Consider the following 17170-nt stretch of genomic DNA (forward strand, 5'->3'; position numbering starts at 1 on the left):
CTGCAGACCACTAGGAAGGGACAGATGACCAACACAGAAAAACCAACTGAAGATGAAAGAACAACCTTAAACTTTCCTTGACAGCTCACAAGTAGCACATCATCTCTGTAACACTGCGCATGTGAACTTGCAGGCTGGGAGCCACCTTGGGAGGTAAATCAAATCCTAGGGCTCCTCATGTTTAACACCAGTTGAGCACCACTCCTGCTTGGGGACTAGAGCCCCCTGTCTGCCTGTATCTCTGAGTAACAAAGAAAAAGCTACAACCGGCCAAAGTAACCCACTTGGTCCGCCCAAGAGCACGCTGCGCACTCTTCCCTCTGCACGGCCCCAGCATCTGCTCCACCTGGCTCAATGGTGGAGGGAGGTCCCTGCCCGCCCTGGCCTTGGCCAGGAGCGCTGAGCTGGGGGGCGAGGAAGCAGAGGGGACTGCGCTAAGTCATACCCACATCCGATGCGTGCACAGAGGGGCTTCAGAAATTGGACAGACCGCACCACACGGAGCACAAGCTGTTTCCTTAAAAAAAGGGGAAAAACGCAGCCCTCATGGAGCTGGCGACTGGCTGCGTGCTTCTGCGGGTCTGACTCACGATTCCTGATCTCCGATAACATTGCCTCGCATGCTTAAAAATAAAATCTGTTCCTAGGCACAGGTTGTACTAGGCAGATTTGGGATGTATTTCTTATAAAACTAGGTTTATGCATTTCATTTGATATTTCACTGGTAGATTCCAGTGTTGGACTGCTTTCCTGTTGTGGGGGAGATTGTCATTTGCTACTGGGAGAAACCTCCTCTGAAAAGATACTTATTAACTCAAAGGTTAACCTATTTTTTCCTACATCCATTTTTGATTATTGGTGACAATTTGCCATGCCGGTCATGTAAGGGAAGTACGCGTTCTTGCCATTTTGGTAATGGTTGAAAACTTTCTTCTGATAAAAAGCCTAATGAACACTGGGGGACCTGGTTTAAATTACTTTTGAAATCTCATTCACAGTAATGCAACATGAGATCAGCATCCTGAGGAAAACAAGAAATCCTCACCTTTTGTTCCCAGTTTTGGGAACACGCAGCACGTAACTACGCTGGGTTGGGCTCTGTGAGATCTGTTAGAGCCAGTAAAAACATTCTCAAAACGAGGTACTGCATCTTGCTGAAGACCACACAAACCTAAGAATGGCTCTTCTGATTCAATGCAAAAAAAAAAAAAAAAAAAAAAGGTACAGGCTGTCCCCGAGCCCTTTCATTGCTTGTGCAATTACTGTGCTCACCAAGTTTTGACTTGTTTTAGAATCAGGATTAAAATCCACAGTCTTTGCACTGTGAAAAGAACTGCGAGTTTTGAGCCTGTGCTGATGTAAGGGTTTTCCCTGAGAACAGGACTTCTCCTGTGCTGGGTCCGTTGACAGGAATTTTACTAGCTTGAAATAGTCTCCACTGCATCCCAAGCAAAGCATTTAGCACAAGATCTGCTTTTCCAGAGATCAGGACGAATGATTTAGAATGTGCAAATGATTTAAAATGATCTGTGTTCCACCCAGAGCTGCCGCCTGCGCTGCCTGTTCTGTGTTTATATAGTAGCTAATAGAAAGATCCCTGTTAAAGCTCTCACATACTGTTGAAGCTGCAGTATCACAACCTTTTCCTCTTAGGTTTTCCCTTAGGGATAAGAGGGAGTAGAGCTACAGGTGGGCAGGAAGCCACAATGGAGATATAAGTTATTTAATGATCAGGGAACTTATATCATGCAGAAAATCTGTTTTAAATTTAGCAACTGTATTCCAGCTCCTTTTCTTATTATGTGTTTGTGGGAGATGTGTCTAGTTTAAACACAAGTGGAAATACACTTACATATTTCATACTGTTTGCATTTAGGAGAATTAAAAAGAATGTACATTAAGGTGTCTCATATGAGAAGCAGCTGAACAACTACTTTTCCTGCATCTATGAAGCCTGAACTACACCATGAGAAGTTGAGTTTGTTTCTTATTTGATCCTTATTTCCTGTACTTAATATATACGCTAGGAAGCTGAATGGCTTGGAGAACGGGGCCAAAATATGACACAGGAGCCCCAAGTTCCACTTTCAACTCTGCCACTAACATTTTGGGTGACCTTAGGCAAGTTACCTGCCTGCTTCACTCCTATGCTTTGTACTCCATTCTTTTTCCGCCTTTTCTAGTTTGCAAACGTCTTTGGGGCAGGGACAGTCCCTTGCTTTTTGTTTGCACAGTACCAAACACAACAGGGCTCAGGAGTTCAATTAGGGCTTGTATTTACCAATATAAGTAAATAGCAATATAAATAGAAAACGACATTCTGCCATCTCAGCATATTGCTGCTGCGAAAGATTAACCCATTCCAGATGTCCAATGTCTTCTTGAATGCTTTGATGCCAGGACAGTATGAATAAAACACGCTACTCATTACTTTAAGAAAGCATTTGCATAAAATATATTGCTATATTTTACTACATTTGCCTGTTATGCAAGCCCACCTTTATGTGGTAAGATTTATTGAAAGCTAAGATTTATTGACTTATTTCAGCATGGAAATGACTATTAAGATTGACCTGTCAGCAGTTTTTAATTTAATTGCTCTTTGATCCTACAGCCTTGAACACATTTGCATTTTCAGCTTAGCATCTCTTGGCAACACTTGTAGCATATAGCAGAAGCAGCAGCTAGATGCAGAGTCCTAAGAAGCCCTGTGAGTTTCTCCATTTCTGGACATGTCTTAGCACTGAATTACAATGACATTTCAATCTCTCTTTTTTCTTACTAGTGTTCTTTCTGGTGGGAATAATATGGTTATTTGTTTACATTCCCTAATCTTTTAATTCCAATCTGAGCACAGAAAACGTAGTCTCAAAGGGACAATTTTCAACTTGAAACCAGAAACAGATATATCCAAGTCTGTCTGTATTCTGTGTTCCTGCCGAAATAAATGCACAAGATTGATCCACGAGGTTAGGGAATGAAACCTGCAGCTGCTCTCCAAGGAAATGGCATTTTAGCATGCTCCTTATATGCTTAATATAAAGCAGGATGAGGATGGCTGATTTCCATGGGGGTGGGTTTGGGAGGAGAAATCATACCACATCTTTCTGTGTGCACTAAACTGGTACTGACCAGCATATGCAGCCTGGTGCAAAACTGGCTATTCAGAAAATAGGTAGGATGGTCAGGACCATAAACGAGAGTGAAGACAGGAGAACTGCTCTCCCCTGGAACTAAAGAACCGTTCTGCTTCCCAGCTTGAACCTGGGCAAGTTCTGTCTAATGACAGATGCAGAGGAGAAAACCAGCGAGTTTTAACTTGTGTAACCGGGCTTAGAAGGATACTTCATATGAGCACTGGCCCTAGCAACCGCAAAGCAGTAACTTTACATAACACAGAATCATCATTAAATTATTCATTGGCACTCAGATATATAACACTTTGCACTTCTGCAGCACTGTCTATCTGCAAATTGCCTTTGACAGTTTCTTTTGCAAGTTGGAAAGTTTGGAAGCACAACAGGGAGGCTAGCGAGTGGGGGAACGTGCACTCTGCAAGCAGCCAACTCACTGCTCTCTGCTCACCCTATGCTTGTAAGGATAACCCAAGATACATCCACAGACAGGGCTGACCAAAGGACTGAAGAGCAGAGATGCATGGTGAAGGCTGAATCCGAGAGCTTTAAGAGCACCGTATCCCATGATACACAAACAAACACATACTCTTTCTACTCATGTTTCTGGTGGCCATGACACACTCAATTTGTCCACATTGTATTTAAAATGTGTTGATAGTTGAGTTCACAGCATGTTAGCCCAGCTCCAGCTGCGGCAACCTACCAACATGGGTGTAAGGTCTACAGCATGGACAACTGGGCAAGTCCAGCGTTGAGAATGGTGTTAGTTTAACTGACCACGCAGTCATATTAACAAAGAGTCTCAGGATCTCTTTGGTGACTTCCAGGTTCCAGAAATAACAGTACTTTTGGTCAACTTAACTGCTAATATGGCTTACATGGCTCTGTCACGTGCTGCTGTAGGAGGAAGGGCTGGAGTTCACTGGGCTGTACGTGCCTCGTTCTCAGGCTTTGTCAGAGGGCAGACACATCCATTTCCCCCATCCTTTACCACTACCCCTGGTTTAAGTTGGAGAGGAAACTGTACAAACTACCAACTTATAGCATCGAGGGACTGTAGCTCTGCAACAGCTGAATTACCTCCAGCTAGACAGCCGTTTGCCCAACAGATGCATGTTCACAGACACAGTGGAAATGCTTGGTTAGCTGTCCCAAAAGCTGGCTAAATCCACTCCCATTTTGGCTCATACAGGGAAGAAAAAACGTGACACAATAGATCAGTGGTACCAGTCGAACTAGAACCCTCAAATTCTGACCCATTTCTCTGTGCCAAGCGCTATGAGGAGCAGATCCAAGCCCTTTTGACAGACTCCTCTGTTGAGTGTATGAAACCGGCTAAAGGAAACCACACGCACGTTTCTGCTGTTTGCACCATTCCTGTTTCAGTAGCCATGGGTTGCAATAGAGACTACAATGATATTTCATGGTTTTGTTCCTTCCGTGAGATTGCCTTTTCATTTCCTCCGCTGCAAAGTGGAAAGCGATGGTTGCGGTAGGAATAATATCGTCTTCCAACCTGATGCACAACTGTAACAATGTTATGCTTTGTTTAGGGGGAAACCTTCTAGGATTTCAAACACAATTGTAACAAAATATAAAGACTTGAGAGAAGTGACCTCACATGTGCATGTTTTCATTAGTCTATGGCCAAAAGAAAGCAAGAAAAAAAAGGAAAAAAAAAGGAATTGGCTGAAAACGGCATTGTCTGGAGCTGAATCGGGCATTGCTTCCAGCAGGGATTGTCTACAGCTGTTTTAAGCACATCAAAACTTAGTCCCTGACCTACCAGAAGTTCCTACTTGACAGGATGCAAAAACTACAGTTAAAAATGGAAACAGATCCAGTAAAAGGTAAAGATTCTGGTTTTAACTACTTGTAACTTCCTGACATTATTCCTTCTGAGAATAAGCACATTCTATGTTTCATCATACTTGCAGACCGCAGACCTTTAACTGAAGGAGACTCGGTGTGCGTGTGCGTGGAGGTGTGTGTGTAGAAGCGTATGCAGGTGTATGTGTGCAGTATGGAGTAGGAGTAAGTGATGTTTTATTGTTCATGAACATCAATGAAAGGGAGCTCACTCTTAAGGTCCTTAAGTGTGAAAAAGATATGACTTTCATATTAAGGACTTCTAATTTATTTCTCTTTGTATGGATTCCTTAATCAGAAATAATAACTTACAGGAAATCATAACAAAAATTTCCCCCAATTGCCAGACAAACACAGGAGAGCGTGACTTTTGTACTTGGTGCAGCATCTAGTAGGCTGTCAGTCCTTAAACAACTTATATGCTTATCAAATACTTAACATTTAGTTAACAGTAACAAAAAAAAAAAAAATACCTTTTTGCTCTTAGAAAGCTTCATCCATCTCAGTATACTTCGATGAATGCCCCTAGGAATTCAACGACATGGAAACATTTTCCAGCCAGATGAAGACATCAGCAATCCTACTCAGCAAAAAAGAACAGAACATCGGAACAATGTTGTATCGATTCCATGTGGACATTATAGAAAAATTAGGAATTTCTTTTTTTATTTTATCTTTAGAAAATGAAACTCTGCCATTGCATATATCATTTTCTGAAAGTGGGGAAATGCAACCATTAAGGCAGCTACAGCTATAGTATGCTGTGAAGCATTACAGTGCATGCTCAACAGCAACAGAAATGGCATGAACGAATAGAATAAGAATATTTTTATTCTTATAAATCTCAATAAAGTCTCAGAGACGAAGCATGTTGGTGCACACGATGTATATGTAACTCAAAGGAGGATTAGGGATGAGCAGAGAACACATATACATATATACTCTACATAACTAAAAGTCACTAATTTACTGTTGTAGAAGACATCTATTTTTCATATTGCACTAGCAAAGATCCAAACTATAAACAATTAATTCAGATAAACTTTGACTCAGAACAAGATCTGTGCAGACTCTTCATTCAAGTTAAAACACATGCTTAATGCTAAATAGTGCTAAATAACAAAGATACTTCTTTCCTTTCTAAAGAGACCGGAGGGAAAACAATACAAACTATCTGTTGGTGACATTTTTCATTGCTTCATAACATATCTTTCATTTTCTTCCTTTTCCCTATGGACTGACAAAGTACCAATTTTTGACTGTAGCAAATGTAGCATAAACTGGGCAAATCACTTGTATGAGCTGAGGAGGTTGAACCCTGCCTCAGATGGCAGGAATCCTCCATCTGCAGACTCGTGTATGTGTCAAAAGGTCTTTTCGTCCAATACTTTCCACAACCAATATTAGCAATCTATCTGCACAAGGAAAAAAATCTATAATGAAGCTATAGTCCTGTAATAGTCAAATATTTAATAGTATAGTCAAATATTTAATTCAGGTAGCCAATATTATTTAAAATTAAATATCTAATCAGCAAGATTTAATGCTGATTTTACGGTTGAGTGCTGCTATGAACTCAATGAAAAATGTCAGCAAAAACATATTTAAAAAAAAAAGGATGGGGGGAGACCTACACATTTTATTCAAGACTAGACTCTCCAAGCCCTGAATATAGATTTATATCTGTACAAGGTATGATCATACCAAATCTAAATTCTCCATTCAATTTCCCTGGTGACAGCATTTTTCACCTCATTTGATTATCTCTTATCTACATATGGGATGCGATGAATAATCAGATGTGTTAGGGTCAAATCAGATTCCTTCCTCTGGTTGAACTGGGGTGAGAGGATGTGGGGAAAATCTGGGCCAAGAGACACACAGCAGAAAGGGGGAACTCACTGCCCTTTCTTCAGTCCTTCAGAGAAGAAACCAACCTGTAGGTTCTCCACCTACAAGTACCATGATAGTATGCATCGATGACTAAGCCTAGGTGGCATATATGCCTCCACACACAGACTGTCTACATCAGCAATTACTGTAGACCTGTAAGAGCAGCTATATAGATTAAAATACTTGAGGACATGACATCTTTACTGGACACATTTAGGGTTCCTCCCCTAGCCCCCCAAACTAGCTCTAGTCTGGTTCCACAAACTGAATACCAATTTGTATTGGAGCACATCTTCCAAATTCAGTTATCCAGTAGGAACCCAGTTTGTGAACGCCAAGATGTGAAGTATGGTGAAAGTAGGGAGAACTGGTGAGGAGTGTTGAAAGTGCTTGCCTGATATGAACTAAAACAATTTCCAAATGAAAATTACCACAAATGTTGATAGAGAAAGTGAGGAGGCTCACAACTCTAACCAGACACCATTAAAAATAGGTCCATTTTATTTTCATAAAAATGAAAATTCTCATTCATTTTGGGTTAAATTAGGCTGCTATTGGGAATCCAAGAACACCTGGCTTCTCAAGGGGTGACAATGTGACAGCACACACGTCTCTTGTCAACAAGAGAAGTGAATGCACACTGAGTTCAGCCTCCTATCATAGACAGCTGAATCCCCCTTCTCCTCTTCTAGCTTCATCTCTAGCTGAGACAGCAGGATTAAAAAAAAAATTTTTTTTGCTGTCACAATGCAGGTGACGTCTCATCTTGCAGATGTTCTTACTTTTACAGTTCTTTAGCCACGAGAATTTGATAATCAGAAGTTTATCCAAGAATAACTCTGTCATAAGCTTTTGTTCTGTCACCCAGACAGAGAACCTTTGAACGTCCAGGGCTGGATTAGAGTATCTTATTATCTCAAAATCCAGCTTTGGTTCCCCTGCATCGGAAGAACTTACATAAACAATTCATTACATGAAAGGGGTATTAGTAAGGAGGGGCTGCAGAATCAGGGCTTTCAGACAACACTAAGAGAAACAGCAAGAACTGCAGTGGATTCTGTCTTACAGCACCATATCAAGGAAGCTGTAATCGCTGCTGGTGGGACTGGATCTGTACAGTATTCAAGGTTACTGAGTGAGTCCTTTCCTCTGACAGCACATTTAACATGTTAGTATTTCCAACACAAAGCATACCGAGAAGATTTTAAGTCAGAAAAAGGCTAACCAGCCAACAAAGATGATCTTATCCATTCCAAGGATGGATATGAAACAGCATCTTATTTCTAACTATATTAGATTCCCTAATGAAGAGATAGATTTTCAACAACGCTGGATTAATATAAAAACATGTATGGTATGGTAATGTGTTCTGGTATCTTGATTTTATTTGTCCATTTCTGTGTTGCTCAGGCATCAGTTATGAGTCCTTTCCTGGCTTGAGATATTTTATATTAGACCTGAGATATTACACAGAGCACACTACTTTGCTTAAGTCCATCTCTAGTTCCAATTTCCTTCTGTAAATGGAAAAAGATTGGCAAAAAGAGTCTTGCAGACCATGTAACAGTTTTTGATTTTGTTTTTATTTGTGGCACTAACAGACATCAATATTTTACAATATATAATATACAGACATATTAAATGCAGATGGCTAAATATTCTCTTACTTTCAACATTACATAGCTGTATGTTTTTAAATTTCAGCTGCAAAAAAACACTACCTCCACTCTGGTCTGCAATTATAAAAATGTAAATGTACAAACTTCCTCTTCTTGAGTTTATGATATAGGAAAAGTGAAAAAGCATTTTGATCCGTCCTTTTTAAGTTAATCATTGCAATTTAACAAAATATTTTCAAAATATGTACAACCACAGCTACCAAAGTAGTTAACCATTTGAAAAAGAAGCTGCTATAAATCCTTGTGAGCCAACACACAACAGCCGTGTGAACTGGAAACAAAGGGCTCGCTTGTGCACGACCTGACCAAGTGACAACGTCCTGGCTGCAGACGTAAACCACCTCCACTTCCTTTCACAGTGCAGGAATGATGAGTTCGAAATCTCGGACCACTACACAGTCCTCTACTCATAACCTTCACAGTTGCAAACAGAGATCCCTTAAGGTGTCTCAGTATTTTTCAAGTGCTATGAATTTTACCAGGGTTCAGTATACCGTATTCTATACATCATACCCCATAAGCAACTTCAATAGACACACTGTCTCACATTTATTACTGATTGCCTGCTTTCTCAGATCTGCACCCGAGACACAAAGTTCACCTAATTATAAAAAAAACAATTATTCCAGCATATGGCAATTTAGGACTTTTGGAATATAACATAACTTTTCTCTTGTGATTAGCTTGTATAGATCTTTATTCTGTTTTTTCCCCTCTTACTACTTATAGCTCTTTTCCAAATCAAATAAGAAGCAAGCAAATAGTTTGAAATAGTTATGTACTTTTAACAACTTGAAATGAATATTACTATTCAGACATCTAGCAAAAGTCTTTTAATTTTGCCCATAAATGCAATTAAGTATTAACAGAGGACTGCACAGTGTTTATACTCTTATTAACCTGCCAACAAGAATAGTTTATTGGCAACCTTAAATATTCAGAGGCAAAACACAATTCCTTGGCACAGAAGCTTTACAGCAGAGCAACATATTTTTCCCTTAGAACCATTGTGCAGGAACACAAAAAACTAACTACAACTTATTTTGGCTTGCAGACGAGAGAATAAACTAAACTTCTTGATGTTTTTTTGCCACTTCAGACCTTGAAAGATGATTATGGGTGCATATGGGGTTAGATTTTCCAATTACCTGTTCTTTATACACAGTTCAAACGAGTAGAGGGACCTATAACAAAGAAAAGCACATGATCATTCAAGATATTTTTAAACCTTCAACTGCTGACATTGTTAACCAAACATTCTCCTGCGGGGCTGTTTGCAGGCTTAGTCTCTTCTTCAGTTCTTTGAGACTTAAAGCTTATCTTTTTTTTCCAGCTATATTAGTCTAGTGAAAGGTACTATCCTTCCCTAAAAATCACACCCCTCATACATCCTTATACCATTACAGCTGCAGTAACATTATTACTAGAGTTTAAGTGATGTATTTTTTCTGTGAACTTCCTTCATTTTGTGGACTGAACACAAATCCTGGCTGTGAGTATGTAATACCTGACAGTCAAAATCTGTTCAACATTGGTTAGCTGTCACTGGTCATACTAATTAATTGATGGGTACTTTGCTTCCTGATTGAACAAAAAAACTTCCATAGCCTCTGATACAGGAAAATACTTAAACTTATGTTCCTTCCTAGTCTTCAGTTCATCTAAGCATACAGTTAACTGTAAATACATATGCTAGAGTGCTCTGCTCACTGAGCTTTGATTCTATCAGAGAGATACACAATACAGGGACTACAAAAGCTAAAAAGGATCAATGTGTGTTTGATCAAGTTTAAACTTTTGGATTTTGGCCTTTGTATCCATGGAAGAAGCTTTATTTTTAGAGAAAAAATAGGTCACTATAAAAATTATTAGCAAGGTGAAGAGTTCAAATGAAATTTTATCTTTCAATTCAAATGGAGGAAAAACATGCAAATGACTACCTTTCACTGTGCATGGGAACCAAATTCACTTTCTGGGCTCATTTGACTACCTGTATATTCAGCTTGGACCACCTTTTAGTGGGGCCTCCTTCTCCTGCTTCCAGCATACCAGTGCCAACATCAGCTGTGGCTCTGGGTTTGTAACTTCTGTCATTGCCTCTCAAACATTAATGATAAGAAATAGTATTTCTTCATTCACAATTATACATCCCTGCTTATATTAGAAGAGTGGTCCTCTGCTTGACAGAAAGGTACAAAACTTGGCCATGATCCCTAGAAAACACTGACCATGCCATAATTCAGATCGATGCATTACTTGTTAGCAACCAACTTTGAATTATCCCAGCAGACAGCAGGGGTTCATTGTAAAAGGTGCAGCAATTACCTTACTTGGCTCCTTTAACTGCCAACAGAATGATATACTGCATGCATCAAGAGTTCATGTGACTAAGTGCTGAATACTGGAATGACTGCTTGTGGATACTGTGATGGAGCCAAATTAATTTTAAAAATCATAGCAAATAAACATAAAAAGGCTGCTTAGATGTGTTCAGCTCTAATCTTAACTGGAAAACATGTGAAATCTGTAGAGTCTTTCTTGCATGTACCATTAAAAAGTGGTCTACAGAAATTATTTTTCCATGATCAAAAGTCTGTTTTTTAGATATGTACCCTGCCTTCTCCACCTTGTGCAAACACATTCCCCTGCAGTATTTCTACCAAATCCCTGGGTACAATTCTACCTAAGATGAGTAGCTGACATATAAGCAAAGACAACTTTTATAGCTTCTCTTTGTTTGGTAAGATTTTCAATCCTGCATGGGCTTGTGCTGCAACTATACCTACAGCTAGACATCTAACAGGTTATTTGCATGTCTAGTTTTCTTTTTTTCCACAGATAAAGATGGTAAAACCCAAGCCAAGTTACATAGACACAAAAATACACACGCAATTATATACACAGAATTTCAGAAATCTAGCTGGATTCTTGTGTGTTTTCAGAAACAGAAACAAAAAAATTAAAAAAGAAATGAGTATATGAAATTGTGACAAAAGTTGCTTTACACAGTTTAAATGAAACATTAGATCACTTTTAACATGAGAAGCTCAAATGACAGAACTCTGACTTGAGTTTTGCCCACTAAAACCAGCCTAAAAGTTGGTCTCAGCTCAGCCCTTTTTTCCTAGACGAAGTGATTACCCTCTGTAGACAGCGTGGCTGGGAAGCAGATGCCTCGTGAGCAAGGCGTGCCCATTTCTGAAGATGGTTAACCATCAAAGGCATTAGGGCAGCCATCCTGGTGGCTTCACTTGATGATGACTCTCTGACTTACTGTTAAACTTCGGACGTGTTAAACTTGTGCCAGGTTCCTGATCAGACCATAGTGAGAATGAAGAAAAGGGCTATTTCCCATGTATTGCAAGGTCTTTTCCAGCTCAGTAAGGCCATCACTTTGCAGTAAGAGCCTCCGTTCCCTTTGGGTACGATCTTTAACCAAACCACCTTCTGGTGGGTCTCTGAAATGCACTGCACTGGGGATGAACCATGTTACTGAGCAGGCCCAGCTGGGCTTGGCACCCACAAGAATTTTCCTTCAGGAGCCTGTGGACAGCAACAGCATGCAATAAAACAGAAGCCGCTTCTTCAAAACAAAGTGTGATTTATTTGCCAAAACAGGCACAGCACTCCGAGAAATGGATTAAAGAACAGCCAAGAGTCCTATGCACATACTGTCTTACCTATACTTGGCATTTCCCTCAAATATTCATTTTTGCTCTAGTTTGTTTTGGGTGACCCAATTACAGCCTTTCTGGGGCAGATCCGGACTCTCAGCAAGGTTGGGTCAGCCTGCAGCAACTTCTCTCCTCCCTTCCTGCACAGTGGATCTTTCAACCTTAAAGTTCATGACTTTAGCAAACAGCTGTGTAATCAGGGGTGGAGTGGAGGAGTTGCCTTTTCACAGATATTAATAGAGCCCAAATGTTTGTTGGGATGCTCCTTATCTGGGCAATTGGTTGCTTTTCATGTTTGGTTCCCCTGACAGTCCCGTTTAATCTACTTCCATTGCAAATAACCCCTCACAAATAAGCACAAACTGAGTCATACATAACTAAGCAATGAAAATCTTTCCCAGTTCTCCACAATATTAGCTAACTAAATTACTTCACCATCAGAAGCCCTTGTTCCAGAAAACTTCCTGAAGACTATGGTGAGAAAAACATGCAATTAAAGGACTTAACTATCTAGTCTGCTATCTAGTTGTTGCAACCCAAATCTAAGAGGCAGCCTAGTCAAAAAATGGCTCTGGGCTTACACCTCCACATCAGGACATCATGGATCTTTGACAGAGGAAGTAAAATGAAGAAAAATGTTTGCTTTGATTCTGGCACAAAACCACACATAAGCCACTGTCTACCAAAAACTCAGCACTCTTTGCAGACATGTTCTGCAGCTGTAAAGGAAGAAAACCATGATATGCAGGTATCATATGTTCTCCTCTACCAAGTCAACTTTTGCTGTTAAAAGGTGTCCAACTGCAGAAAAAAACAGAAATTGGCTCTCATTTAACACAGTAAGCTAGGAGGAATACTAATACACACTGGATAGAAGCTCTGAGAAATCTGACAACATTTTACTTTTATCAATGTTATAGGGCATAGGATCTCAGATGTCAGAATGATATGATGCCTTTGGCATATACATATATGCATATGCATATCTGATATAATGAAGGACAGCACAATAATAAGAACTTGCTCTGTCTTTGGACAAAATGCCTCTCTTATTTTCATAAAAGACAGGCAAGAAAAGATGCACTCTTTTGTCATCTCAATGTCAAATCTACTGAAAACTACTCCGTTTTGAAAATGAAAGAAGACAGGCACAGTATTTAGCAGAATGTATATCAAGCTCACTTTCATACATTGCAACGACTATCCAACTGTTTCAGGATGAATCCCCAAAGGAAGTGATAAAGACTTGTTTTAATGAGTAGAGCTGTGCCCCCCCCCCCCCCCCCCCGAGACTTCTGCAACAGTTACTCAGTTGGAGGTTCTCACTATTTGGAATTTGAAAAGATCTAGAAAACAAAGAACTGCATGGGGTATTCTTGCATGCACAAATCTACTTTATTTTTTTTCTGTAAATTGGTGAAGCTGAGAAAGAAAATCTGACCTGGAATGTTATCTCTTCAGAAGTTGTAGTCTTCTATTTGTATACTACAGATTTGCATAATATAACTTTTTTCACACACACAACTGTACATCCTGATTTCTGTTTCCATGTTAATTCGAAATTTCTCTGAAAAACTCATGTGTTTGTACAATTGGTAATGCTGTGGAACTTCTAGTTTACCAGAAACAAGATCTTTTTACCTATTTTTTTTATTTTGAAATTGTTTTTCTATTTTGAATTGTTTTAAAGAGGACAAGCAAGCAAGGTTAAAGCCTATTTACACATTTACAGTTGGCATCAGCTAAATCATGTGTTGAGAAAACTCCATCTGTTTTTGTACAGTCCCTGAAGTCCCTGGATCAAAGTCCATTCTTAGATACTACAGTATAACATTAAGATGACACCACTGAGGCAAACTGGTTGGTTCTCTTTCACGAAAAGTGAGAAGTAACTGAAGGTTAGGACGAACAGAATCTTGACTGAAAAGATAAATTAACTTACTCCAAAAAAACAGCACAGATAACTGAGCAAGAATGGTATTAAGCCATCTAGGATTTGGTTTACCAATAGTTGACCACAAATGAGAAGTACACATCATCCAATTGATAAAATTCAGGTAGACATTAAAAGGATCTCACAGTTTTACTGACAGCTCTCAGCATGTGCCATCTAAGATTAAGTGTTAGCAATCAAAGTCTACAACACACTACTGAAACTAGGAGGGAGTATTTATCTCTAGTTTGCTTCAGGTTTGTGGAAACAGGAAAAGGAAATGGCTAGGAGAACCATGGGTATCATATCTGACCTTTCCTTGTCTAAAGGATATCCAGTATTATCTCAGATTCATGAGAATGGCAAAGGGCATGAAAACGTTTTCTGAAATCGTATTAATGCTCTTAATGTTCTCTTTTAAAAGAGCTAAGTACTGGTATATTCATAAGGTTGCACGTATGCACAAGCAAGTTTAAGTCTTCTAAAAGAGGAGAAGCACCCTTTCAAAAATGTGTTTTAATAGCTGTCCAAAGATGTGAAATACACTCCTGATCTTTGGTTCAGCTAGAGAAAACACAGTACGTTCACCTTCTCACGGTGACAGAAAGAAAAGAAACGCGTGGCTAAGAGCTTACAAACAGCTCCCGGAGCAGCACAGCAAGCTCAGGCTATTCCATCCAAATGGCTGCAAATATAAAAGCATGTTTACCTTTTTTAACTTTGCTGCTCCAGCACCGGAGCGAATGGCCTCCATTAGGGCTTGCCTTGCCACAGCAGGGTCAGCAGCAGCAGGGGCAGAGGATTTCAGAGCTGCTGCCGATGGTGGAGCAGGAGGTGGTGGCGGCGGCGGCACAGGGGGCGGTGGGATACAAAGCTGTTCTTCCCGAGGGTCTTCTGCTTTTTGCAAGGACAGTTCTGCATTCCTAAAACTCTGCAGCTCTTCAGAGGCCACCGAGGAGATCTGTCGATGATGCAGTTGAAAGGTAGTGATTAATATCAAAGCATGACTAAACCGTAATTATTTGACATTTGATGCTTTTAATTTCAGTTCCCCAATTTCACTTTGCTTGAATGATATAAAGTATGTAGAACTTTTGTTTGCTCATAGGGCTGAACATCTGTTACTACTCACTCACATCATTCAGCCAGGCTGATTACCAGCATCAAGGATTTGGCATTGACTCTCTCTCAGAAACTCAATCTCTATTTACTGTGAGCTCCAGCATCCTGTAACTCTTCTTGGCATCTAAGGTAACAGACGGAGAGCTGGACTTGGTATTCATTTGGAAAAAACCACAAAGATTTTTGGAATCAGTAAGATGTATCAAGGCTGCAGCAGCCACCCAGAAATCTTGTTACTTTTAGCAGTCTGGGCTGCACAGAAATAATCTCAGATGAGAGTGAGGCTCTTCTAGAGCTGTGCTTTTAGGACCTGGCTTCATTAAAAAAAAAGACAAAAAAACAAGGAAACCCAACCAAACCCTGTTATTAAATCTGAAGTTTCCAGCCACACTAAAAAGAAACAGGACCAGAGAGAACTATGTGAAAGGATATAGCACAAAACCAATTGGTTGCTATTACAAGAGGGTTTCTGTGGAATTTCTGAACCTGAAATTCCTGCATGAAACTTACGTGAAAATTTATTTTTGTTTAAGTGAATGGAAGGAGAGGAGGCAATTGTTCACACAAAGTCATATTTTCCTCCAGCTGCCTCAACAAATCTTTTTGTTGTTAATAATATTACTAGTAATAATCATGATAAAGTCTCAGTAATTAAAATGATTTGGAAAGCATTATGAAATTTAGTATCACATGGCAAATGGGAGTTTTACCAGTAAATGTAGTACCATGCCTTCTTCAGAGAAACTGAGGCACAATACCTCTCTAGTGAAAAACGAAAGGATTTATTCTCCCATCAAGCAACCCAAATCCAGAGAGCTCCTACACTCTGTTCCCTCACTATATATACAAATACATGGGAATGAAATCATGCCAGATAAGACATGAAATGACATTGAAGGGACAGCCCTTCCATAACAGCACATCTACATTCAGCCCCGTACACACACAGACATGGTGCTTTAACTAGCACAGGTGTCATGGTGTGAAAAAGAAACGTACGGTTTCTAAGCAACTTCATTTAAAATGATACTAAAAGCTTTTTTTTTTTTTTTTTTTTGTTGGAGGAAAGTATTCCAAAAAGTCTCTGTGATAAAATAACACCACTTCATTCTCAGAGCCTCTTTCACACAGATTTACATTTATGCCAAATGAATGCAAAATGCAATTAAGTATGTGTGAAGATGGCTACAGCACATCCTTGATCAAGAGGCTGCTGATCCTTCACTGCCTCTGCTAGCACATTCTGCCCTCAAGCTCAGAGAAAGCTGTATCCTACCTGCAGGAGGGGCAGCAAGATACTCAGAATTGCTCTGAAGGAAAGAGTAATGCCCTAACACAGAAAAGAGACACCTCCAATCTTTTGCCAGCTATCTGGATGTGTTAATGGCCTGAGTCATTGCATGAGGGAAATGGGGGACTCCTTGCCAAATACACATCCTTGGCTTGACTAGTGAACCGAGGGAAAGCTAAGGCTAGAACAATGCAGGCTTTGGCTATTAGGGATAGGAGATGCTTTAATAATTAGGTCAACTCTTCAGACAGAAGGAATTGTCCTGCTGCAGTTTGAGATTTTCCATCGATGTCCACTACTTGCATACAGTTTGCATGCACCTAACTCATGAAGCATGGATGAAGAAGTCACAATGTGTTTTTAGGGGGAACTGGGATTAGATGTATACAATAGGTAATGCAAATAACCTAACTGCATACTCCTAAAGTGCAAAAACCAACACCTAAATACATGAAACCGATGCTAGCTGGTGCCTTCCACGTACATTCTCTTTAATTCACTTGGATTTCTCCACGGTTCGTTCTCAGCTACAAGCATGCAATTTCAAAGAGAGTAACTTCTGTAGCAGAGAA

General features: G+C 39.8%; 1 protein-coding gene across 6 annotated transcripts in view; it reads right to left on the reverse strand.

The window, feature by feature from the left end:
• Nucleotides 1-8460: 8460 nt before the first annotated feature.
• The window catches only part of COBL (cordon-bleu WH2 repeat protein), a 159210-nt gene continuing 150500 nt past the window's right edge, over nt 8461-17170 (reverse strand). For all 6 annotated transcript variants that reach the window (XM_062569625.1, XM_062569623.1, XM_062569624.1 and 3 more), the window contains 2 exons: nt 14895-15146; nt 8461-9762 (listed from right to left, as the gene is read on the reverse strand). In XM_062569625.1, the coding sequence (XP_062425609.1) occupies nt 9745-9762; nt 14895-15146 (270 nt within the window). In that variant the 3' untranslated portion in view covers nt 8461-9744. The remainder of the gene's footprint in view (nt 9763-14894; nt 15147-17170) is intronic.

This window comes from Rhea pennata, chromosome 2, assembly GCF_028389875.1.
Source record: "Rhea pennata isolate bPtePen1 chromosome 2, bPtePen1.pri, whole genome shotgun sequence".
NCBI lineage: Eukaryota > Metazoa > Chordata > Aves > Rheiformes > Rheidae > Rhea > Rhea pennata.